The 26,205-nt window shown below is 42.0% G+C and overlaps 1 protein-coding gene across 1 annotated transcript in view; it reads right to left on the bottom strand.

Annotated features, from left to right (window-relative positions):
* PDK3 (pyruvate dehydrogenase kinase 3) overlaps positions 1 to 25,659 on the bottom strand; it is an 85,891-nt gene extending 60,232 nt beyond the window's left edge. The window contains exon 1 of the mRNA XM_007991314.3: positions 25,354 to 25,659. Within this exon, the coding sequence (XP_007989505.1) occupies positions 25,354 to 25,459 (106 nt within the window). The 5' untranslated portion in view covers positions 25,460 to 25,659. The remainder of the gene's footprint in view (positions 1 to 25,353) is intronic.
* Positions 25,660 to 26,205: the final 546 nt, after the last annotated feature.

The raw sequence follows: 26,205 nt of genomic DNA on the forward strand, positions 1-26,205 counted from the left end.
GGCCTCCCAAACTGTTGGGATTACAGGCATGAGCCACTGCGCCTAGCCATTTTTTTTTTTTTTCTTTAACAGGAAAAAGGAAGTTCTGGAATAGGGAAGAAGTAGAATAATTCTGGTGTTAAACTGAAACTGGGAGTATCAGTATGAACTAATAATTTTTTCACAATTATGAGTTTTTGGGGGTAATGAAAATATACATGTTTAAATTTCCAAGTTGGCAGCCTGTTAGGAGCCACAGGATACAAGCATGTCGTAAGCAGTGAGAGCTGGCTGGCAGGCGTGAGGTGGCCACAGTCAGGTTCTCATCTCTTCTCTGAAAGTTGCAGATCCAGATGGTTTCAGAATTTAAAGGTTTTCCAATTTTAGGAAGGTAAAAAGGAGTCTATACCATACATTGTACAATACAGAGTATTAGAGAGCCACAACATAGCTGCAGTGAAATACATGAACATCTCCAGTAAGTATGATAAAGACTATGTAATCAAGTCAGTTCAGGTCTGGTTTTGCTAGAAAATGAGTTCTGGCAGCAAATATATGAAAAAGAAATTCAATTTTCAGTTTTTTGGAGTTCAGGATTCAGAGAAAAGCCTATGGTCCTGTGGGCTGGTGATGACAAAGGTCAGGTGCTGAAGTTTGATTGGGGTGTGAATCTTGACTAGAGCATTCACAAGCTTCATGAGCAGGGGCAAGTTTCTTTTTTTTTTTTTTGGAGACGGACAGAGTCTCGCTCTGTCACCCAGGCTGGAGTGCAGTGGTCGGATCTCGGCTCACTGCAAGCTCCGCCTCCCAGGTTTATGCCATTCTCCTGCCTCAGCCTCCCGAGTAGCTGGGACTACAGGTGCCCGCCACCTCGCCCGGCTAGTTTTTTGTATTTTTAGTAGAGACGGGGTTTCACTGTGTTAGCCAGGATGGTCTCGATCTCCTGACCTTGTGATCCGCCCGTCTCGGCCTCCCAAAGTGCTGGGATTACAGGCTTGAGCCACCGCGCCTAGCCAAGTTTCTTTACACTTCTAAACTTCATTGTAACCACCTATAAAATAAGAACAGTATCTACTTCACAGAGATTTGGTGAGGGTTAAAATGTGCTTAACATTTAAACCAGAGGCAGTGGCTCACACATGTAATCCTAGCTACTTGGGAGGCTGAGATGGGCAGATCACTTGAGGCCAGGAGTTTGAGACCAGCCTGGGCAATATAGCAAGACCCCCATCTTTATAAATAAAAATTTAATAAACCACAATATTTAACAGTCACATAGTCTTAAAACTTAGAAAAGAGGCTAATTAAATAGAAATCACTAATGATGCTGATGATACTCAAACAGAATAGTCTGAGGCCATGGGATACACAATCGAATTGTCAGTTACTGCTTGGTCAGCCCTGAGAACCCATTCCCTGGGCTCATCTGATGATTCTGCAATAATTAAAACTCAACTACTAGGCATGGTCTAAGAGAACCAAATTTCAGGAAGCATTTTCTTCAAGCTTCCTTGGATTATCAGCCTGTTATAAAACTCATGTGGAAAGAAACTTTTATCTGTCTCTGTATCCCTCATAGCACATATTATAGTGCCTCGCCTATGGTAGCTTCTCAATTATTTATTCAAAGAATAGATCATGCTTTCAGAAGTTTGTTTTTTCTTTGTTTGTTGTTGTTGTTGTTGTTTTTTTTTGAGACAGAGTATCGCTCTATTGCCCAGGCTGAAGTGCAGTGGTGCGATCTTGGCTCACTGCAACCTCAGCCTCCCAGGTTCAAATGATTCTCTCCTGCCTCAGCCTCCCGAGTAGCTGGGATTACAGGCGCCCATCACCACGCCCAGCTAATTTTTGTATTTTTAGTAGAGACCAGGTTTCACCATGTTGCACAGGCTGGTCTCCAACTCCTGACCTCAAGTGACCTGCCCACCTCGGCCTCCCAAAGTACTGGGATTACAGGCGTGAGCCACCGCACCTGGTCCAGAAGTTTGTGTTTTTTAAAAAGAGTAGTTGAAAAATCTCAGGTTTTGTCTCTTACATTCTACATGAAGTTTAGGGACAAATTATGTGTACTCAAATACCTTAATTATATATCAGCTTAAATAGGAGGATAAGTCTTTTTTAGTTAATTAGTTAGCCTAAAAATAAGTATGAAATGCCTCATTTTTATAATCTTTCTGTGTTTTCTTCATATACATGGAAAGTATCTTTCCTATGTATTAATGCCAGATACTCAGTTTAAATCAAAAGGTTCTAACAACCATCTTTTTTTTTAAATAATGAACTTAGCAAGAAAAACACTTTGGTTTTAAATGAATGTCCTCGTCAGAGGGTTCTGGTATATTGTGTATTTTCCAGTTCTGCTTTCCAATTATTTGACTTCATTTTTTCCCTACTTACTTGGCTTCTCCACATTACTTAATTTTGACTTTCTATTTTTATTCTGCATTTCTCAATATACTTCATCTTATTCAAATTTACCAATTAAGTTTTTCCCTGGTATCAGTTCAAAGACGAAAAAGGGAGCAGGTGAGGGGGCTTGGAAAATTCTCACTTAGTGGATGCAAATAGGTCATCAGACTCAAATACACTCATGTGCATTTCTTCTGTTTTTCTCCTAAGTTTGACGATCCTTTCATTCTCTTCTGTTTCTGGTTGCTTTGTTTGTTTGTTTGTTTGTTTTTGAGACAGAGTCTCACTCTGTTGCCCAGACTGGACTGCAGTGGCGCAATCTCAGCTCACTGCAACCTCCACCTCCTGGGTTCAAGCGATTCTTCTGCCTCAGCCTCCCGAGTAGCTGGGATTACAGGCATGCACCACCACACCCGGCTCATTTTTGTATTTTTAGTAGAGACGGGGTTTCACCATGTTGGCCAGGTTGGTCTCAAACTCCTGACCTCAGGTGATCCACCTGCCTCAGCTTCCCACAGTTCTAGGATTACAGGCGTGAGCCACTGCATCTGGCCTCTGTTTGTTTTTTATACTTTGTCCTTTTATTGGGAAGCTGGAGACAATTACTATATTTGCAAAAGGTATGATTTGCTTTGTCTAGAAAGGTCCCATACAGCTTCACATTCATCAAGACCTAGGATGAGTAGACAGAGAAATACAAATGACTTTCAATTTAATGCAGGGAGCCTTCCCGATGGTTGGACCAGGAGGTAGCCAGGAGCGTTTAGCTAGCCGCCTGAGAGCAGGAGCTCACAGACATATTTCTTTACACCTGGTTTCCGTAGTGGTTGATAACGCTGGCTTGGCTTTAATCCGCTTTTCAAGTAATTTACAGGCGGCAGAAAAAATAATTATTTCTTCATTTAATCAAGTCACCTGATAATAAGAAACTTTTTCTTTTTTATGTTATTTACTTATTTATTTATTTTTTGAGATGGAGTTTCGCTCTTATTGCCCAGGCTGGAGTGCAATGGCAGGATCTCACCTCACTACCACCTCCGCCTCCTAGGTTCAAGCGATTGACAATAAGTACCTTTTAATTAAAGCAGAGGCTAAGGACATATTTTACGCTGTCTTTAATCAACAGAGACCATGCCTCCTAAAATGTAGAGTCTCCTCCGTCTGGATTACTTGAAGGCTTTCTTTGTCCATTGTTCAGCTTTAGTAGTTGGTGGGGGCTGGGGGGTGGTTTGGGAGTGGCAATAATGAGATAAAAAGCAATACATGGAAAAATTACTCGCAAGGCACCAAAAAAACCCAACAGAATGATCCAGCTCATTCTGATAATTTTTATTAATATCATCAAATAAATGCTTTTCATTAATATCACCAACTAAATGTCTGAGTTGGCAATGTATTTTTCCCATTAACCATGTTAAAATTTGTAAAATATAACTGAGAACATATTATTTTAAGGTGAGCTCTTTTTAAAAAAATTTTCAACTTTTATTTTAGATACAAGGGGTGCATGCACAGGCTTGTTCCACGGGGATGTTGCACCCAGGTAGTGTGCACAGTACCCAACAGGTGGTTTTTCAACCCGCGCCCACTTCCCTCCCCTGTCTAGTAGTTTGCAGTGTCTGTTCTTCCCATGTTTATGTCAATGTGTGGAGGTGAGCTCTTCAACTTCTTTTCTCCAGTTGTAGTTACAAGATTTCAATCTGTTGAAAACACTGAATTTAAGAATAAGTCATTAAGTTTTGGATTTACTAGGGTTAAACAATGATTAATTGAATAGTCCTTCAGAAGAAACAACTTGACATGTGAATGGAGACCTACCAAATGATTGTGAATGTCCTTCAAAGAATCACTTTTTTAAAAACTTAGTTTCTACTTTTAAAATGTTTGTTTTGCTTCATGAGCAGTTTCTCACTGCCTTAAGAGCTTAAGAGTTTTCCTTTGTTCAAGAAAATGTATTCCTGAATCTAAGAAGAGATCAAAATAGGTTACAGATTTGGAATCTGCCAAACTTGGGGCTGCCTCCACTCTAGGCCAGACCATGGTTTGGTTATTATTATTAATCACAGTGAGTCAGTTATGCCTGTAATCCCAGCACTTTGGGAGGCTGAGGTAAGAGGACTGTTTGAGTACAAGAGTTCAAGACCAGCCCAGGCAACATAGGGAGACCCAGTCTCTACAAAAAGTAAAAAATTAACTGGGTATGGTGGTGCGTGACTATAGTTCCAGCTACTTGGGAGACTGAGGCAGGAGGATCGCTTGAGCTGGGAGGTCGAGGCTGCAGTGAGCTGTGATTGTGCCACTGCACTCCAGCCTAGGTGACACAGTGAAACCCCATTTCAAAAAAATAAAAAAAGAGTAAGTCAGAACTTCAGAGACAAAGAGCCAAAGACTGGGGACTTCACACACACTTTATTGTCTATCAAACTCAGTGCCTCCAAACATCCAGATATTACATGACTTCTTTCAGCCCAGTGTCCATATTATGACACTCATAGATGCTGTGAGTCAGGAATTTAGACAGAACGCAGAAGGGATGGCTTATCTGGGTCTCAGCTGGGAAAACTCGAAGGCTGCGGGTTGACTAGATCTTGGGTCTGGAAGCATCCGAGGGCCCCTTCACTCCTAAGTCTGATGCTTGGGCCAGGTGACTTCGCAACTAGGATTGCACATCTGAGCAGCTTGGGGTGGCCTCTTCCTGGGCTCCCTCACATCACGGCAGCCTCGGGCTAGATGGATCCTTCCATCACTTCAGTGAAAAGACAGCAGCCGCATGGCCTTTTATGACCCAGGCTCAGAAGTCACATGGCTGGCCTATGTCTAACACAATCAATTAGGCTAAGTAGCCAGGGCCTGCCCAGACTCCAGAAGGAAATTTCGACTCCCGCTCCTGACAGAGGGGTGCCAAGGTCACACTGTAGAAAAGTATCCTCATGGCCATCTTTGGAAAATGTGATCTTCTCTAGGATGTTAATGGGGGGTTGTAGATGATTTATTGCTAAATTATATTTTAAAGCACTCTTTTATGGACAGTCAGGTTTTGTCTCTTCTGGGGGTTAATGTCCATTTTTCTGTCTTTGTTTGTCTCTTTCTCGCTGTAGGCTTCCCTTAGACATGTGGTGATCTTTGGTTGTTCAGTCAGGTTTGGGAGGGAAGCAGGCTAAAGACTGGGAGCCCTGTGGGGCTCTTGGTGGAATGAGCTCCCCAAATTCCTGATTACACGGGGCTTTTCAGCGGGCACTAACACCACACCAGCTTCCCTGATTCTCCTGAAAATAGTTCCATCAATGTCTTTAGAGAAGAACCCCCTTTTGTCCTTTACCTTGCCGACAGGGATAACTGCCTGCTGTTAATGTTCTAAAGGTCAGAACAAAGGGTGGCCCTTCTGTCTACAGACTTTTAGTTCATTCTCCTGTTTGCACCCAGCCAGCCTTCCTGTCACTCCTGCCCGCTACTGGTCTACTGCATTGCTGAGGTGGGAGTCTCCTCCCCCCCACCATGGGCTCTGCAGCACTATACTCAGCAGCCGCCTCTGCTGCAGTGCCTTCTGAGAGTGTTCTAGACCCGAGAGTTGTCCAATACAGGAACCGGCAGCCATTACGAGAAATTTATTATTTTTTTAGTTTTACTTTTTTGAGATAGTGTCTTGCTCTGTCGCCCAAGCTGGAGTGCAGTGGCATGATCCCCGCTCACTGCAACCTGCGCCTCCCAAGTTCCAGAGATTCTTCTACTTCAGCCTCCTGAATAGCTGGGATAACAGATGTGCGCCACCACGCCCGGCTAATTTTTGTATTTTTAGTAGACACAGGTTTTCACCATGTTGGCCAGGCTGGTCTTGAACTCCTGACCTCAGGTGATCCACCAGCCTGAGCCTCTCAAAGTGCTGGGATTACAGGCATGAGCCATTAAGGGAAATTTAGATGGTCCATTTTATTTTTATATCAATGATGAATTCCCCAAGGGTAATAACTGTATCATGGTTATTAGGAGAATGCCCTTAAGCTGAGGACATACATGCTTAAGTATCTAGGGGTAAAGAGGCATGATGTCTGCAATTTATTCTCAGATGCTTCAGCAAAAAAGCATAAAGCATGTGTATGTGAGAGGGAGAGAGAGAGAGAGAAGGGGGGGGAATAGGGAAAAATAAAGCAAATACGGCAAACTAACTAATAAAAATCTTCCTATAACTAGAATCATTCTATTCTTAAAAAAAAAATACAAAAATCTCATACAAAACATGCTACTATATGCAGAGCTTCCTAATGGGGTCTGATACCCATGGTATCCTTCATGTAATGATTTTTGTTCTTCTGATAGGAAAAGGGGGTACCAAGGTGATTGGGACAGAGTTCTTAATCCAGGTAGTAGTCTCTTGATCCTCTCTCTTTAGAAATCCTATTTGTCTGCTCTTTTGAAATATATATCTACACAGACTAGTGAGAAAACTGCTGCTCTGTATAACAAAGCCAAAGCAAGCTGTGAATGGATTTCTCTGTGGGCCCAGAAGTTGTGCCCTCCGCTTGGGCAATGCCCTCTGCCACTGCCTCGGTCACTGAGTTCCATGAGTTCTACGTCCTGTATCATGATTCCTCAAAAGATTGAAGAGTCCATTAGTACAATACCTGGTACATTGTAGGTATTCAATAAATATTTCCTGGCTGGGCACAGTGGCTCACACCTGTAATCCCAGTGGCAAGCCAAGGTGGGAGGATCACTTGAGCTCAGGTGTTCGAGACCAGCTTGGGCAACATGGCGAAACCCCATCTCTACTAAAAATACAAAAAAAATTAGCCAGGTGTGGTGGCACGTGCCTGTATTCCCAGCTACTTGGGAGGCTGAGGCATGAGAATCGCTTGAACCTGGGAGGTGGAGGTTACAGTGAGCCAAGATCATGCCACTGCACTCCAGCCTGGGCGACAGAGTGAGACTTCGTCTCAACAACAACAACAAAAATTTCCTGGTTGGGTGTGGTGGCTCACACCTGTAAACCCAAAGGGAGGCCGGGGTGGGAGGATCACTTGAACTCAAGAGTTCGAGACCAGCCTGGTGCATATGGTGAAACCCCATTTCTACAAAAAATACACAAATTAGCCAGATGTGGTGGTGTGCACCTGTAGTCCTGGGTACTCAGAGGCTGAGATGCAAGGATCACTTGAGCCCGGGAGGTCGAAGCTGCAGGGAGCCAAGATTGCACCACTGCACTCCAGCCTAGGTGACAGAGTGAGAGCCTGTGTCACATACAAACACACACACACAAAACCTCTGATCACAACTGAAAATTAAAACACCCAATAAGTTCAGTTACAAAGTTAACATAGCAAATAAAATTCAGGGGTTCAAGATAACATTTGCAGGTAATGGTAAATCCCTCTTACAGGTCAATTCATTCTATATATTTGGTTAAGGGTATTCAATCCTTAAGATCATAAGAAGAGCCAAAAGGGAGGTAGGAAGACAATAATACAGTGGCAGTAACAGTCAATATGGTGTGTCAGGCCAGAGAGTGGAAAAGAAGAGACATGATGTGTTCAGAACAGATGTCACAAATAAAGCTGTGACCAGCTAGAGCATGTGAGTAGCAAGCACTATGCGGCCAAAGCCACCATGCACCCATACCAACCTAATTCCAGAAGGGAGCTTAGAATCTAGTCCTAATGGTAAACTGGTGAGTTACAGGATGCCTTGTTGTCATGGAAGCAGGAATAGCTAATGGTCACACTGTACTCATATTTGAGGTTAACTAAGGCAAATCGTTTAGTTAGCCATCACAGTGATCAAAGGGAATCCAAAGCAAGTCATACTCAAAGCACAAAAGAGCTGAAAGTGCTATGTTTCTTGGAAAATGATCAGTTTTATACAGCTGAGACCTTCAGCCAACAAACTTGAAGATAATTAACATTCAAGGTTAAGAGCTCCCTACCCAGCTTTTATTCTTAGCAGAAAGCTGACTTCATCCAGGAAATGCTGTCACTAACTTCTCACAGTAAATTCATAACCAACATCTACCAAGCACCTATCATGTGCTATGCACTATGCCATACGTTCTCAGTGTCATCAATGCAACCACCCTATGATTAGCCACTAGCATTTCTATTTTGTAGATAAGGACACTGAAGTGTAGTGGGATTAAGTGATTTGCCCAGGCTCACGCTGCTGGTAGGCACCAGAAATTAAGACTGGAGTACAAGTCTGCATATACTGCTTCTCATATTCCCAGAGATGATAATGCAGACCAACAAGTAGTGGTTTTCAGAAGTATAATTATTTCATTGTAAGTAAGTGGAGTAGGTATCAATCTGATAGTTCTGAAATAATAAAATTAGATAAGCATTAGATTATACCATTTCCTGATTGTGTAACAGAATAAATTTAGACAAAACCTCAGCATTGCTAATACAGACTATATTTGCTATAAATAATTGCATTGGGGACAATGGTATACTATGTTAAACTGAAAAGAGCATAGGTTTAAAGGCTCAATCTTGCTTGTAATCCCAGCACTTTGACAGGCCAAGGTGGGTGGATTACTTGAGGTCAGGAGTTCAAGACCAGCCTAGACAACATGGTGAAACCCCATCTCTACTAAAAATACAAAAAAATTAGCCAGGCGTGGTGACAGGTGCCTGTTATCCCAGATACTTGGGAGACTAAGGCAGGAGAATCACTCGAACCTGGAGGAGGAGGTTGCAGTAAGCCAAGATCACACCACATACTCCAGCCTGGGCGACAGAGGAACACTCTGTCTCCAAAAAACAAACCAACCTACCTCACTCTACCTGAATTTTAACCATGGCTTTGCCCCTAACTTTGCTTAGGTAAGAGACTTAAACTATCTAAGCTTTACACTCTTCATCCAAAAAATGGAAACACTTACTTTATGTGGACGCGGTGAGAATTACAGCTAACTACTATTGTGTTTAGCAGAGAGTGGCACACAAATGTAAGTTCCCTTGGCCTCATAAAAAGAATAATTTCTCGTTCCCTTTGGAAGAGGTGGCCAAGATGTTATACCAACAACTAGCCGATGATTGGGACAGTCTCTTCCTTATGTGGGGCTTCTACTTTCTCATGTGTAAAATTGGGAAAATTACGGATAATCTCCATATTAGTTTGTTCTCATGTGGCTAGAAAGAACTACCTGAGACTGGGTAATTTATGAAGGAAAGAGGTTTAATTGACTCACAGTTCCACATGGCTGGGGTGGCCTGAGGAAACTTACAATCATGGCAGAGGCGAAGGGGAAGCAAGCACATCTTCACATGGTGGCAGGATAGAGAGAGCGAAGGGTGAAGTGCTACACACTTTTAAACAACCAGATCTCATGAGAACTCACTCGTTATCACGAGAACAGCAAGGGGGTAAATCTGCCCCCATGATCCAATCTCCTCCTACCAGGCCCCACCACCAACACTGAAGATCATAATTCAACATGAGATTTGGGTAGTGACACAGAGCCAAACCACATCAATCTCTAAGCTCAAGTTCCCAAAGAATTAGTCTAAGAGGCTAAGATTTTTGTTTGTCTCTCTATACAGTTATTTATCATACACTAACCTTGCCTACTAATGTAAATTCTAAGACAACTCTGGAGAGCAATGCTAGGAGTAAACAGCCAAGGAAAAAAGGTGGAAGTCAAGAAAAAGGCGCCAGGCACGGTGGCTCATGCCTGTAATCTCAGCACTTTGGGAGGCTGAGGTGGGCAGATCACGAGGTCAGGAGATCGAGACCATGGTGAAACCCCGTCTCTACTAAAAATACAAAAAATTAGCCAGGTGAGGTGGCAGGCACCTGTAGTCCCAGCTACTCGGGAGGCTGAGACAGGAGAATGGCATGAACCCGGGAGGCAGAGCTTACAGTGAGCCAAGATCACGCCACTGCACTCCAGCCTGGTCAACACAGGGAGACTCTGTCCAAAAAAAAAAAAAAAAAAAGAAAAAGAAAAAGGGTATGCACATTTACATTTTGTTCTTCTTTTCGTGATCTCTATCTAGGAAGCCTCCAACAACATTTCGGATAAAGGATAATTGGGTTAACACCTTACCTGTTCCCAGAAACCACCCTTATTTCAAAAACATTTAAGGGAGAGGTAGGGACAGCAGAAAAGATACCACAAAATCATATGATTCATCCTTCTGGCTAGCATATATAAATTTATGTATCTGTCCCAGCTTCTCATTTATCTATGAGCTCCTCAAAGGCAATGACTATGCCTTGGCAATTTCCCAATGCTTCTTAGTTTCCATTTCATTCCAAATCCAGAACTTTCAACTAATGCTGATGGACTCCAGAATGACTTCAGTGTTAACCTTTGGCATCTCACTTACAGACTCTATCCCCTAAAGTAGTTCATAGCTCTTGGGCAAAAATTTCACCAGATCTAACACTGTGGTTTTAACTCTGGAAGAATATTATTACACAATCGCCTGGGTAACCCAAAAGCACCAGCACCTAGACTCCTACCCGCAGCGATTGATTTAATTGGTTTATGTAGGGAGCAGGTGTCACTCATTTTAGGAGCTCCCCAGATGATTCTCATGAGCAGCCAGGCCTAAGAACCATGGACTAGCATCTAATCACAGAAAATTCAGTGAGGGTAAACAAATCAAAGAACTCCTCAAGCCCAGACAATGGCTATTAAGCATCCCCAATTTTTTATTTACCCATGTACTGTTGTCTTTATTTTCACCTTTGAGTTGTATTTCAGCCTCATAGGAAACTGACCACAAACATCTTTGTACTCTGTAAGAGACTTTTCAGTGTCAGATCTCTTTTTTCCCTTTCACTTTTAGATGATCTTAAATGGGGAAGATAAAAACTAAACAAACTCGAGAAAGAAACGGCTGTGCTTCAGGATGTGGTAATGCTTGGGAGGCGGTGACAATGAACTCCACGGTCCTTTCCTCCAGTTTGTTTTTGCTCACACACTGCGCCCAATCCCTCACCTACTTTCTCTGCTATAAAGAGGTGGTAAGACGATCAGGCAGGCAGACACGTGGCTCTACTATCTATTATATGTGTGAGTCATTTTCTTACCTGCTCAGAACTTCAGTTTCCTAATTGGTAAAATGGGCATGGCTGTTGGGAGAATGAGATGATATCCTATTTTAGTTGGTAAGTACTCAGTAAGTGCTAGTAGAATCTACTGAATCTTTTTCAGGTGCCATATAAAGTCTTTTTTTTTTTTTGAGACGGAGTCTCACTCCATCGCCCAGGCTGGACTGCAGTGGCGCAATCTTGGTTCACTGCAACCTCTGCCTCCCGGGTTCAAGCAATTCTCCTGCCTCAGCCTCCTAAGTAGCTAGAATTACAGGCAAGTGCCACCATGCCTGGCTAATTTTTTTTGTATTTTATTAGAGATGGGGTTTCACCATGTTTGCCAGGCTGGTCTCAAACTCCTGATCTCATGTGATCTGCCTGCCTCGGCCTCCCAAAGCGTTGGGATTATTATAGGCGTGAGTCACTGCACCCGGCCAAGAGTCCATTTTAATTTCCTTCTCCAATAGCTTCCCTGAAGTCAAGCTCAGGTCAAAGAAACAGGAATAGGAGTGTGTAGGCCAGAGATAACAGGGTAGAGAATATGTAAGGAGCTCTAACAAAAGAAGCAGTACCCTGGCCATGAAGGGCAATTTCTAGAGAACAGGAGACTCCCTGAGACAAGCAGCTTCCTCCCAGAAGAGTCTATTACAAATAAAGTGCTCACAAGAGCACATTACATGACCAATGCAGGAATAGTAATATAGCAACAACTACTTTGTTTTCTATTTAACTGCAGAATCAGGAGGAGAAATTAACCAAAGTTATACAAAATCCACAGGCAGGTATTAAGAAATATCTGCTAGCAAGCTTAAGGAAACATTATACCCTACTAGAACAGATCCAAGAAAAGGTTCAGATAGAAGCCTGAGTGTTCTCTGGTCTATGAAAATGTAACAATTGTGAGAAAATATATGTAAGTTACAAATTTCAAAAGGCCCTACTGTTTTCTGGCCAGCAACACATGGTGAAATATTTAACTTCATGGTGTGGGAAAATGTTAGAGAGATGATAATTTCTTCCCAACAGTGAGACTATTATATACTGACCTCCATGCCCTGGTAAGAGAGAAAGCAACACTGGTACAACTCAAATGGTTAAGTAGAATCATAGATCAAGTCCAAGAATGAAAATAAAATCACAACTGTTTAGGTGACCCTTAGGGAAATAACATACCACTGAGTTAGAACCCTAAGTATTCAATTAGTGGGAATAGAAACGCTGACCTGTGCAAATGTAATAGTTTACTATAATTTTTGTGCCATTCATTATGACAAAAGGTATAATCTCAGAGTTAAGATGAGACAATGACCAAGAACGGGGTTCTCCTTGAGGGATATGAAGGACATCCACCATGGGTCACAATCAAACCCAGCTCTCCCATGAAGGCAAGTATAGTGGTAAACTAGCCTCCCTGCCATAAAAGCGAAACAGGCTAACTGAAGATACTTCAATGCTAGTTTTTCCTTTGTTTGTTTGTTTGTTTGTTGGATACAGAGTCTTGTTCTGTCACCCAGGCTGGAGTACAGTGGCAAGATCTCGGCTGACTGCAACCTCCACCTCCCAGGTTCAAACAATTCTCCTGACTCAGCCTCCCGAGTAGCTGGGATTACAGATGTGAGCCACCACTCCCAGCTGATTTTTTGTTTTGTATTGTACTTTTTTAGTAGAGATGGGGTTTCACCATGTTGGCCAGGCTGGTCTCGAACTCCTGACCTCAAGTGATTCGCCCACCTTGGCCTCCCAAAGTGCTGGGATTACAGGCGTGAGCCACCAAGTCTGGCCTCAATGCCAGTTTCAATGCCAAGTACATGACAAAGATGGAAACCCTAGAACACCACGTAACCCACCCACAGTTCCCTTAGCACACTTTTGATGATATGCTATTCAAGGTGCACAATGACTAATTTATCAAGAAGAATTAGTACACAAGAAAAGCAAAAATTATTTAAAGTGTAAAGTAATAAATAAGCAACTGCCCTCACCAAATTTCAACATACATTACAAAGTTAAAATGTGATATTTAGTTAAAATCAGAAAAGTTGCCGTGTTGACTAGAACCCACAAATACAAACTACTCTGAGAGCTTAGCATATGATCAAAGAGAAACAGCCAACATAAAAGAGAAACAGCCAAGTTTCAAGAGAAAAACTTGAGGTCTTAATAATTGTTGGGCAACTTAACAGTAGAACAGGGTGAAAACGAGTTAGCTACAAAGGCTCATCAGAAAATGGCAATGGATTCCAGAGAGATTTAATAACTACTTACAAACTCTGCTAAGGGTGACAAATCTGACCATGATAAAAGCACTGTAAATGATATAGGTGATACTGACCATATGAAAACACAGACTGTGCACTAGATAAAAAGGAAACCAACATACAGTGTTAACACATGTAAATATATGGGCAAAGGCGGGAAGGGCTATCACAAAATTACAGGTAATACAGCAATTCTTTCCAAATGTCTTCAATTTTATACTTTGATAATTACTTTGCCAAAGGAAACGATACTTACACAGCACAATAGCTTGCTATGCCAAATACACACAGGAATTTATGCAAATGATAAAATCTCCAGATTCTGGTTACAAAATGGCCAATAGCACTTTACACAGAACAAAAAGCAGACCAAAAAAAACCCAAGCAAAGGAAAAAGCACTTTTCATTCCTGTGTTACCTATGATGCAATTAAAATCATAAAACCTCATTTTGGCAGGGTTATGGAGAAACTGATTCAGTTAAACTTTGCTGACAGCCCTGGATAAATTAAAGCTATAAAATGTCAGAGGCTTTCATATGGTAATTCCACTCTGAGACAGATATCCTATAGGTAAACCACCCGATTACCTGGAAAAGTCTTCACTACCCCAAAAGTCACACTCCAGATAGCCAAAGTTTATTGTTAATAGCATACAGGAGAAACAGAGCTTTACCACTTAAATGGACATTAAGACCAATCACTGCTCAGTTCTTTAAAGAGGGAAATGATTTGTCTTAGAACAGGGATCAACAAACTTTCTGTACAGGACCAGATAGTAAACATTTTTGGCTTTGTGGGCCATATAGTCTCTGTCAATACTCAATTCTGCTGTTGTAGATGGACAAAAGTCACTAACAATATGTGATGAATGAGTATGGCTGTGTTCCAGTAAAACTTTATTTACAAAAACAGGAGTTGTCAAAATCCACAGTGTGCAACACAAAGAATGAGCCCTAATGTAAACTATGGACTTTAGGTGATAATGATGGGTCCATGTTGGTTCATCAATTATAACAAATGTCCCACACTGGTGCAGGATACTGATGGTGGCAGAGACTGTGTTTGGGGGTGGGGAGGGGTTCTGTGGGCACTCTGTACTTCTGCTCAATTTTGCTGTAAACCTAAAACTGCCTTTCAGTATTTCTGGGGGATTGGTTCCAGGATACCCTTGGATATCAAAATCCATGGATACTCAAGTCCCTTACATAAAATGGCCTAGAGTATTTGCATATGACCTATGCACATCCTTCCATATACTTTAAATTATCTCTAGACTAGTTACAAGGCCTACACATCATTTCATTTACATGGATTCAACATAGTATTCAATAGGAGGCAAATTCAAATTTTGCTTTTTGGAATTTTGTGGAAGTTTTTTTCTGAATATTTTCTATCTAAGGTTGATTGAATCCATGGATATGGAACCCACAGATACGGAGGACAGACTGTACTCTTTTTAAAAAACAGTCTATTCATTAGAAAAAGAAAACAGGTGGCCAGCCCTCAGGCTATAGGTTGACATTCTTAGACCAGGGTATTCCTAAAATAAAAGGATTTGCCCAACTCTAAAATCAGATCACCATGGAAGTAAAATAATGGAATATATATATATAAAGGAAAAGAAAAAGCAGTGATATTTTCAGATTCCATCCAGTAACAAAACAAAGGTTTCCCAAATCTTGCCAACAGTCTGATCAATTTTCCAAAAGCTTAATGGGAGGAAACCACCCAACTATCAATAGGTCAGTAACTGCAGCTGTCTCCACTTTCAAAAGCACACAAAACGTAAGTGCTACAAAGACAGTGAGGCCAGAGCTATGACTTTCGTGCCTGAGAGCTGCCCCAGAGCCAGATAAACCACGTCATGTTAAAATGCAGCCTTATCAGATCTTAAAGGCCCAAAAAGCTCTCACTTCCTCCTTCTTTCCTTCCTTTCCTCCCTTCTTTCCTTCCGTTTCTACTTCCCTCCCTCCTTCTTTTTTTGAGACATGGTCTTGCTCTATCATCCAGGCTGGAGTGCAGTGACACGATCACAGCTCACTGCAGCCTCAACTTCCCAGGCTCAAGGGATCCTCCCACCTCAGCTTCCCATGTAGCCGGGACCACAGGGGTGCACCACTATGCCTGGCTAATTTTTTTTGTAGAGACAGGGGTCTCACTGTGTTGCCCGGGCTGGTCTCAAACTCCTGGACTCAAGTGATCCTCCTGCCTCAGCCTCCCAAAATGCTGGGATTACAGGAATTAGCCGCAGTGCCTGGACCAATTCTTTATTTAAATTTAAAAGCTGGTCAAGATGCAATAAGCCAAGTTAGATATCTTTACCCTCAACTAAATTTTTCTCTTCCCCTTTACTTTGGAATAGTTGGTTCCTTTCTCCAAACAGGTTGGTCTAATTCCTGGTGACACCTTGTAGTAGAAAAACTACTGCTTACAGGGAAAAAAAAAAAAAATCTGTCATTTACATATGTAAAGGTACAAAATAAACACACTCAGAAGCAGAACAAGATTGTTTTTCCCTTTTCCTAACATAATTTTTTAAAAAACCTTTTCATTTTCTCCAAGAACGCAATCACTGTTGTCCCCAGTGGTGATCAGACTTCGAGGAACAAAATGACTTAAAAAGACAAGACTTTGCAAAGGACCTCCAAAGTATCTCCAAAGTATCTTAAAATACTTTCTAAAGGAAAAGAAGATGGCTGGGCCCTTAAACTTTAAGAATAGTAAGAATGGGGAAACTGGCCGCTACCTTCTAAGAGCTAAAGGCTCTGAGGTTCACAGAGCCAGTGTGATTATGACAGAAATCAAAATATGAAGTTTTGTAAAAAGATGGCAGGGCTGTCAGACAATCTGCTTTCTGATGGTTTTATTTGAGAGATGCTATATTTACATGTGGGGACACTATGGAAGTTTAAACTTGGCTGGGCACAGTGGCTCACGTCTGTAATCCCAACACTTTGGAAGGCAGAGGCAGGTGGATCACCTGAAGTCAGGAGTTCGAGACCAGCCTGGCCAAGACAGTGAAACCCCGTCTCTACTAAAAATACAAAAATTAGCCGGGTGTGGTAGCACATGCCTGTAGTCCCAGGTACTCAGGAGGCTGAGGCACGAGAACTGCTTGAACCCAGTAGGCGGAGGTTGCAGTGAGCCGAGATGGCACCACTGCACTCCAGCCTGGGCAACACAGTGAGACTCCATCTCAAAATAAATAAATAAAATAAATAAATAACCTTATATAACTGACTAAATGAAAGTGACATAATGTTTAATAACCTCAATGTGGAGTCAGGCATGCCATCAGTAGTTGCCATTCATGTAGCACCCACTCTGCAAAGCAAGCTGAGCTGAGGAAGCTGTGAGAGGTTACAAAGAAGAGGTAAGTGCCTGTCCTTCGGAAAGAGACAATGAGGATAAAATCTAAGAAAAGGAGGCAGGAGCAAAATCTCTTTAATGCAAGTGTGGCTGTGCAAAAGTAACTAGAAAATCAAACAAATGGGAGGTCAGTCTGCAGGGAGGAGACAAAAGTGGTTAACACGGGAACCAGAAGCCGACAGGGCGAGACTGGAAGATGAAAAGCAAGTCCAAAAGAAAATGTGAATCATTTCCTACCAACTCATTCAACATTCAGAAGGTTCTATCTTTATGCCATAATAGTCCAACTTCTCCTTTTCTTATATAATTAAGAGAATTTTTAATTTATCACAACTGCTTAAGGGAAAGAGAACTCAAATTTGGGCAAATATAACAAGGAGCCACCATAATATTAACTGCCAGTGAAAAACAATAAATTGATCCAAAATTCCAGAGAGGTTTACAGAAAAAAAATATGGAACAAGACATGTGAAAGTTATATTTAAGGAAATAAATTCAGGCCAGGGACAGTGACTCATGTCTGTAATCCCAGCACTTTGGGAGGCAGAGGCGGGTGGATCACCCGAGGTCAGGAGTTCGAGACCAGCCTGGGCAACATGGAAAAATACCATCTCTACTAAAAATACAAAAATTAGCCAGGTGTGACGGCAGACGCCTGTAATCCCAGCTACTCGGGAGGCTGAGGCAGGAGAATTACCTAAACCTGAGAGGCAGAGGTTACAGTGAGCCAAGACCATGCCACTACTCCAACCTGGGCGACACAGCAAGACCCTGTCTCAAATAAGTAAGTAAGTAAATAAATAAATAAATAAATAAATAAAATAAATAAAATAAATTCAATAAATGTTTATTCTGAACATTAAAATGTGATGTTTTCACTGCTCCCAATAAGGAATTAACATATATTTATCTGAAGCCACACTGTCCAATAGAAATATGTGAGCCAGGCCGGGCGTGGTGGCTCACGCCTGTAATCCTAGCACTTTGGGAGGCTGAGGCGGGCGGATCACCTGAGGTCGAGAGTTCAAGACCAGCCTGACCAACATGGAGAAACCCTGTCTCTACTAAAAATACAAAATTAGCTGGGCATGGAGGCGCATGCCTGTAATCCTAGCTACTTAGAAGGCTGAGGCAGGAGAATTGCTTGAACCTGGGAGGCGGAGGTTGTGGTGAGCCAAGATTGCACCATTGCCCTCCAGCCTGGGCAACAAGAGTAAACTCCGTCTCAAACAAACAAACAAAAGAAACATGTGAGCCATATATATAATTTAAAATGTCCTAGTAGCCACAACATAAAAAAGAAATAAAGTTTTTGATAATATTCCATGTAACCCAACATATCTAAAATATTACCATTTCAACATGCAATCAATATAAGATGTACTGATATTTTACGATTTTTACATTAAGTCTTTGAAATCCAGTGTGTATTTTATACTGAAAGCACATCTCAATTCAGAGGCTAAATTTCTATCAAAAATAATTGACCTATAAAGAGATTTCATACAATTTACAGGTGATAAAGTGGGTTTACATATCCAAAATATTCCACACAGATGTAAAAATTAACTGAATCAAGTATCCGTTTTAAATTTAAATTGAGTCAATTCCGTTTTTCGACCACATTTCAAGTGCTCAAAGGTCTCATAGCTGACAGGTGGTGGCCCATATGGGACAAAGGTCTATAGAAATAAAGTAATAACTATAAAGATAACCACTAGAACCAAAAATTCAAGCCTAGCTATTTATTAAAATAAATATGGCAAAACAAAGCAAATATATAACATAGGAAAACTGAGGTATTAAAAACAGAAAGCAACAGAACATTACAAATGCTGACCATTACAGATGACAGATCTGTCATATCAGTAAGTATAAATAGGTTAAACTTACCGCATGAAAAAGATTCATTCACAAAGCAAAACCCAACTTTACACTACATTTAGAGACATATTTAGAGCAAAGTAATTCAGAAAAACTGAAAATAAAAGGATGGCAATGCCATCCCAGGAAATATAAACAAGAAAATAGGGAACTAGATCTCAATGTCAAATAAGGATGAATCCAGGCCAAAAAGCCTTCAACTAGTAAAAGGGCAGCACTCTAATGCTAATGGACATATCTCACGAGGACATGAGTTAATAAGCATCAAACATAACACTGATAGTCATAAAGCAAAAACTATAGGAGCTATATGGAGAAAGAGAATCATTATTAGGAGGCTTTAACTTCTCTTGTGTTTGACCCATGACAAATCAGGTGGCTAAAAAAAGTAAAGTTACACAAAACCTAAATTACATCATATTACAGAGCTGATATATCACACTCTGCAACCTGAGAAGAGAGTATAACCTTCTTTTTGCTGCCCAAAGAACACTCACAGAAAACAACCATATAATGAGCTTCAAAGTTAACATCAATAAATTAGAGAATAATTCAGACAACATTCTGTAATCACAATGCAACAAAACTAGACATAAATAAAATTAAAATACAGAATGCATCTTCACTGGAAATTTTTAAACTCCCTCAAACAACTCTTCATTCATAGGAAAATAAAAACCTGAAGATGCAGAAGAGCTAAGAGAAAAAGGACCAAATACACACACATCAGCTGCTAAAGCAGTGCTCAGAGGAATAACTAACCTTAAACACTGAAATAAACAAAACAAAGAAGAAAGCATTTAATTTTATTTTCTTATACTTTAAGTTCTGGGGTACATGTGCAGAACGTACAGGTTTGTTACATAGGTATACACATGCCATGGTGGTTTGCTGCACCCATCAACTTGTCATCTACATTAGGTATTTCTCCTAACGCTATCCCTCCTCTACCTGCCAACCTCCTGACAGGCCCTGGTGTGTGATGTTCCCCTCCCTGTGTCAATGTGTTCTCATTGTTCAACTCCCACTTGTGAGTGAGAACAGAAAGCACCTAATTTTTAAAAGAGCAAAATAAACCTGAGATCAGAGGGAATTATTAAAGTTAAATCAGACAATAAACTAGATAACAAAAGTCATAAAACTAATAAATCCAACCAAATAAAAAACAACTAACTTAAGAAGAAGGGGGGACAAATGTCACAGGGAAAATTAAGACTGTTCAATGACAACTATCTCAGCTATCCAAACTGACTTAAAAACCTCAATGAGTAGGATAATTTTCTTTATTTTCTTTTTTTTTTTTTTTTTTTTTTTTTTTTGAGATGCAGTTTCACTCTTGTCACCCAGGTTGGAGTGCAAGGGCATGATCTTGGCTCACTACAACCTCCGCCTCCTGGGTTCAAGCAATTCTCCTGCCTCAGCCTCCCCAGTAGCTGGGATTACAGGTGTCCACCACTATGCCCAGCTAATTTTTGTATTTTTAGTAGAGATGGGGTTTCACCATGTTGGCCAGGCTGGTCTCAAACTCCCGACCTCATGTGATCCACCTGCCTTGGCCTCCCAAAGTGCTGGGATTACAGGCGTGAGCCACCGAGCCTGACCAAGTAGGATAATTTTCAAGAAAAATATATCAAAATGGACTCTAGAAAAGACAGAAAATCTACAGAGATCAATAACACAGAATAGAGAAAGCTGTCAGAGAGCAAAATTCCCCAAAACATACAGGTTTAAACACTTTCATATGAAGTTCTATCAAATCTTTAAAAAACAGATAATTCAAAACATAAATTAGTCTTAGCATAGAAAAAGAAAAAAATTTATCTTCTTGAAAACAAAAATTTATCTTTTTGAAACAACCATGACATTGATAAGAAAATCTAACAGACCACACATACAACATCTACAGACAAACAGCACATGGATATCAATAAAACAAACCCAGGAGTTCATCATTCTATTCTCTCTACTTCTGTAAATGTTTAAGGTCTAGAGATCTATTGCACAACATGAAGAATATATAATAGATAATAAAATTGTACTGTATATGGGATTCATGCTAAATGAGTAGATTTTAGCTGACCTTGCCACAAAAATAAAAAAGGGTGACTAAGTGAGATGATAGATATGTTCATTTGTTTCACTGTAGTAACCTTTTAACTATATGTATCCCATAACATCATGTTGTATACCTTAATTATACACAATAAAATTTATGTATGTATTTACCTATACATGTGCATCCCCCAGGCTGGAGTGCAGTGGCACAAACACAGTTCACTGCAGCTTCAATCTGGGCTCAAGCCATCCTCCTGTCTCAGCCTCCTGAGTAGCTAAGACCCCAGGTGTGTGACACCACCACTCCTGGCTAATTTTTTTTTTAAGAGACAGGATCTCGCTATGTTGCCCAGGGCTGACCTCAAACTCCCGATCTCAAGCCATCGTCTGTCTTGGCCTCTCAAAGCACTGGAATTACAGGCACCCGCCTAAGTTTTTTTTAAAAAAAAACTCCATAATAAAAAACTAAAATAAAGACATCTTTAATCAAGGAGAAAAAAATTCTATCTAGATATACCATTTTTTTTACCAATCAAAAGTTTGACAATAATGTGGTGAAGGCATAGGAAGATAGGTACTCTCAGAAACTTCTAGCGAGGGGGAAAACAGACAACCTTTATGGAAAGCAATTGACAATGTTCGTCAAAATTACAAATGCACATACCTGCTGATGTAGCAATCTCACATTTAGGAATCTGTCCTATATATACACCCGGACATGCATGAAATGACAATGCATATAATAATTCACTGGAGGGCAGGTTGCCATAGCAAAGACTAGAAACAACCTATTAATTATAGCCATCAATAGGGAAAGTTGGCTAATAAATTCTAGTACATTCATATAACCAAATTCTCAGAAGACATAAAAAGGAAAAACAAAGTTCTGCAGGTACAGATATACAAAGGTCTGTTTCTAAGGTATTAAGATCAAAAAACAAGGTACAGACAAAGATATAAACTGTCATTTATGCAAAAAAGGGGAGGCCAGTGGGCACAAGTGGGAAGTAGGCTTTTCTGTGTCCTTTTGCACCTTCTGAATTTGGAACCATGTGACTGTAATCTTAGGCCCAAAATAAAAATCTCATTTTTAAAAATGCCACCATTTGGAATGTACTATTGCCATTATACATTAAAAATCCATTTAGAACACTTGTTATTCTTGCTATATTTGCTAACTGTGTGGCAGGCTATATTTCAAGTCAAGATGGAGTTCAAGAAACTTTCATTATTTTAAAAAGCATAGAGAAAAATACTGCACATAGATGAAAGGGGGCCAGTAGATCAGACAGATCATCTGATTAATGATGCTTAACCCTGGATATGCTTTAGAATGACAGGGGGATCTCCTAAAAATACCAATGTTCTGCTCTCCACCCCTAGCACCCCCAGACCATTTACAACAAAAATTCAGAGTATGAGGCCCTGGCCTGAAAACCACTCAAGTAAACCCTTCCAAACAGTGATTCAACAGAAGTCCAGGGGACATTTTGCTCCCCCAGGGGACATTTGGCAATGACTGGAGACATGTTTGGTTGTCACGACTTGGAGTGGGAGATGCTCATGGCATCTAGTGGGTAGAGGCCTGGGATGTAGCTCAACTTCCCACAGTGCACAAGACAGTTCCTGCCAAAATTACCTGGCCTGAAATGGCAAGAGTGCTGAGGCTCAGGAACCCCTGCTTTAAAATAAAATCACTGCTTCTGAAGTAACAACCAGTTTTAGCCTCCACTTTTGAACACAGGAAATAATCTCACTTACTGATGTGTGGTACATTCCCATAAGAAAGCCTATTTACCAAGGTTGTAACAAATTGTGTATATCCTATGTATCTCCTTTCTCTGGTCCCTGTCTAGTTACTCTAGTCAAAATGTATGTCCCATTTGTAAAGTACCCATGAAGAAAGGCATAAAGTTCATAAACTAGTAGCCTGTGGGCCAACTTGATCCATCCATCTATTTTGTTTATGCCAAAGTTCTCTTGAAATATACTGAATTGGTGCCAATCAGCTGCCCCTTTGGAGCTAGCCATATACCAGGGATTTGTCACAGTCCTCCACTCGTTGGCTTCATTCACTTATCCACGGCCCGCTACCTGGTGCTTTAAGTGTCTGAGCTGGCCCTCTCCTGCAGTTTTCTCTAATCATACAGGGGCATGAAGCCTCTTCACTCCTCCTCTCTCCTCACCTTAAAAATATCCCACACCCATTCTGAATTCTCCAACTCCCACATCACTTGCCAAAATAGAACTGCTATGAAGAGACAGAACTAAGAGAAAAGTAGAAGTAGAGATGGACTTTTTGCAACAACTCCCTTCTTTTAGTTGTCCTGTCATTAAAGATAGGCTGATTAGCACCTGATTCATCTCTGGGTGTTACAAACTAGTCTTGTCACTTCTAGCAAATTCCACTATAACTATATCTAGCACTTGAAGGAAACCCTTAAGTTATTATGCTTCTCTCATGACCTTAGTGAATCCCTCCACCCCTCCCAAAATAGATCAGAAGACTTTTATAGGAAATACCTATCAAAAGATTTGGTAGTTTTCTTTTAGAAAGTTCATGCCTTCTCCTTTGAAATCACAATCGTAGAGTGGTGAGCTGCGCTTTTCAAGATCGCCTGATACAATCTACTCATTTTATTAATGAGGAAAATGAACCCCAAGTGAGGCTTGGTCACTTAGTCAAGGGCACATTCTGAGCCAGTGGCAGAGCCAGAATTAGGACATTTGTTTCCAGATACTGGCCCCACAGGTTTTCCATGATAACAATATCCTCCACTGTGGTTTTCCTACTCACATAACATCCTTGCCAAAATACCTATTAACACGGGTAGACACTAGTTGCTATGGAAATCAACTAACCAAAATTTTGGCTGGCTATTGGAGCTATCACTTAAACTTTGAAGGTGGAAAGAACTGGGCGTTTCTGGATTCCTTTTGTTCCTTTTATTGTGAATTATCCTGTCTCAGTTTACACTAATGAAAGGCTGATACCTTCAGAATCTTCCCTAAACCTAAAAGATGGAAAACGTGCCTATATTTATAGCAACAGCAACACTTTCTAAACTCCAAAGTCAGAAACTGCCTCAAACCTCTGTAGTTCTCAAGACGGTAAGTAAAACTACCAACAGCTTTTGGGAGTGACGTTTTAAGACACAAAGATCAATGTCTCATTGAACTTTGACTTTCATCATCATTCTCTGGCAAATTGGTTTCTAAAATTTTAATTTGGTCTCAACTTTAGCCTATTCCTCTCTTCCTATCCTAGCTTTTCAAAAAAAAAAAAAAAAAAGTATGGACATCACTTTTTGCATATCAGGTCTTCCTCAAATGTTCTACCTCCTTGGCACTTTAGTTTTTATGCCCAACTGACACTATCACTGACACCCTTGACATTTACACAAAATTCATTAAATTAACAGACACCCCACAATTTCCCCCTCGAGAGCTTAGAACATCTTTGCTGCTGGATTTATTTTCCTTCAGGGATGCTGAGTTCCATTCTGATACCTCAATGCATGCGTTTTACTTTTAGGTGTTTCACAACCAGCTCCTTCGTTTTCTGGGGAAACATGATCCAGTTAACAGAAGGTGGTGGAATCTATTCCCATCTCAGCTAGGCCTGAGGCAGGCTGGGAACCCGGATCTTCTTTGGTCCCACCTCAATCCGTGAAAGCCGCCCACCAGCCCACCGGACGGGGAAATGTGGGTGGGACACCAATGGAGAAGAGAAACGAAAGGTGCTGGCACTAAAGCCAGAGTTGTATTAGACTCTGCTCTGATGCTACGAACCCAGGCGTCCGCTCTTCCCAAGCATCTAAGGCGTCTGCAGTGCAGGCCTCTAACTGCTTTAACATAACCTGATGAAGACAACAGTTCGAGTCCTGCCACTCCAGCCACACAGCAACACCTTAGAGCAGAAAAGGGACAAAATGCCGTTGCATAATTTATTCAACCTCAAGGTATTTCTAAACAGTTCTTAACCAACCAAAAAAAAAAAAAAAAAATCTAAAAATAAAAACATTAAAAAGCCACCCACGTCTCGTTCTGAAGTTTTAAGGGCTGTGAGGTTTGTGTCAAGTAGATGTGAAGCTAACGATGGCAGGTTTGGGGAGTCTCGCCTGCGATGAGGGTCCTGCAATGAGACGCCGTTTCTGTGTCTCTGGGTAAGTCCCAGGCTGGGTGCGAGGGGGCCAGGCCCTGCCCCTCCACGCCCCGAAATCCGAGCCTCAGGAGAGCCCCCCGGATATCCCCTAGCCCCGCCTGCGGTTCCCACGGACTTTACCCCGAAGCTGCGGAGATCTGGGGTGGCAGCCTGAATGGCGGCGGCCCCGGGCCCATGGGAACCCTTGGCCCCGTACTCACCGAAGTCCAAGAACTGCTTGATGGAGAGCGGCGACGGCGAGAAGCGCGAGTAGCGCTCGATCTGCTTGGGCACCGGCTGCTTCAGCAGCCACCGGAACAGCCGCATCCTCGCCGAGGCGGCGCACAGACCCGCCTAGACGCCCGGGTGGCCGCAAGGGCTGGCGCAGCCAAGCCGCACGGATAAGGCACGTTTGCTAAGCGCGCACCCCGACCTCGATCTCGGCCTCGGTGCCGCCGGTGCAGCCGCCGCAGCAGCAGCAACAGCTCCCGGACCGCGGACGGCCGCCCGCGGCTTCCCTAGGCTCCGCCTCGCTGGGCGGAGTCGGTTGCTGCACGTACGCGGCGCGCGAGGGGCACGCGGCCGCGCGCGCCCTCCACTGATTGGCCGCCGCCGCCTCTGTGACGTTTCTTTTTTTTGTCCGGGCGCGGCGCCAGAGCCCTAGCTCTCTGGCTCGTGGAATTCAGCCCACCCCGGCAAGTGCAGCCGCTCTCGGCTCCGCCCCTGGCTGAGTTCTCCACTGCCGAAAGGTAGCCGAGGTGCCCGCGGACTGGGAAGAGGCCGGGAGACCGGAATCCGATCCTCCGAGCTGCTCAAGACCCTTCTCAACCGCAGGCGCCTTTTCAGGGAGGAGGACTTGCAGTTCACTACCTCTTGACACTTAGATTTTACGGCCTAACTAGACTGACTCTGTTTCATGGCCCAGCCCCACCCCCACCTCCCTGCCTCACTCCCAAGAGAACACCTTTGGAACACCTTTGGACTGGATTGTTAGGTCGCTGATTCTCTTTGTCGTGGCTCCTTGCCCCTCCTTCCCTCACAAGATTAAGTCACTAATTGCATTTCATGTCCCC

The sequence above is a fragment of the Chlorocebus sabaeus genome, chromosome X (genome assembly GCF_047675955.1).
Source record: "Chlorocebus sabaeus isolate Y175 chromosome X, mChlSab1.0.hap1, whole genome shotgun sequence".
NCBI classification, from domain to species: Eukaryota; Metazoa; Chordata; class Mammalia; order Primates; family Cercopithecidae; genus Chlorocebus; species Chlorocebus sabaeus.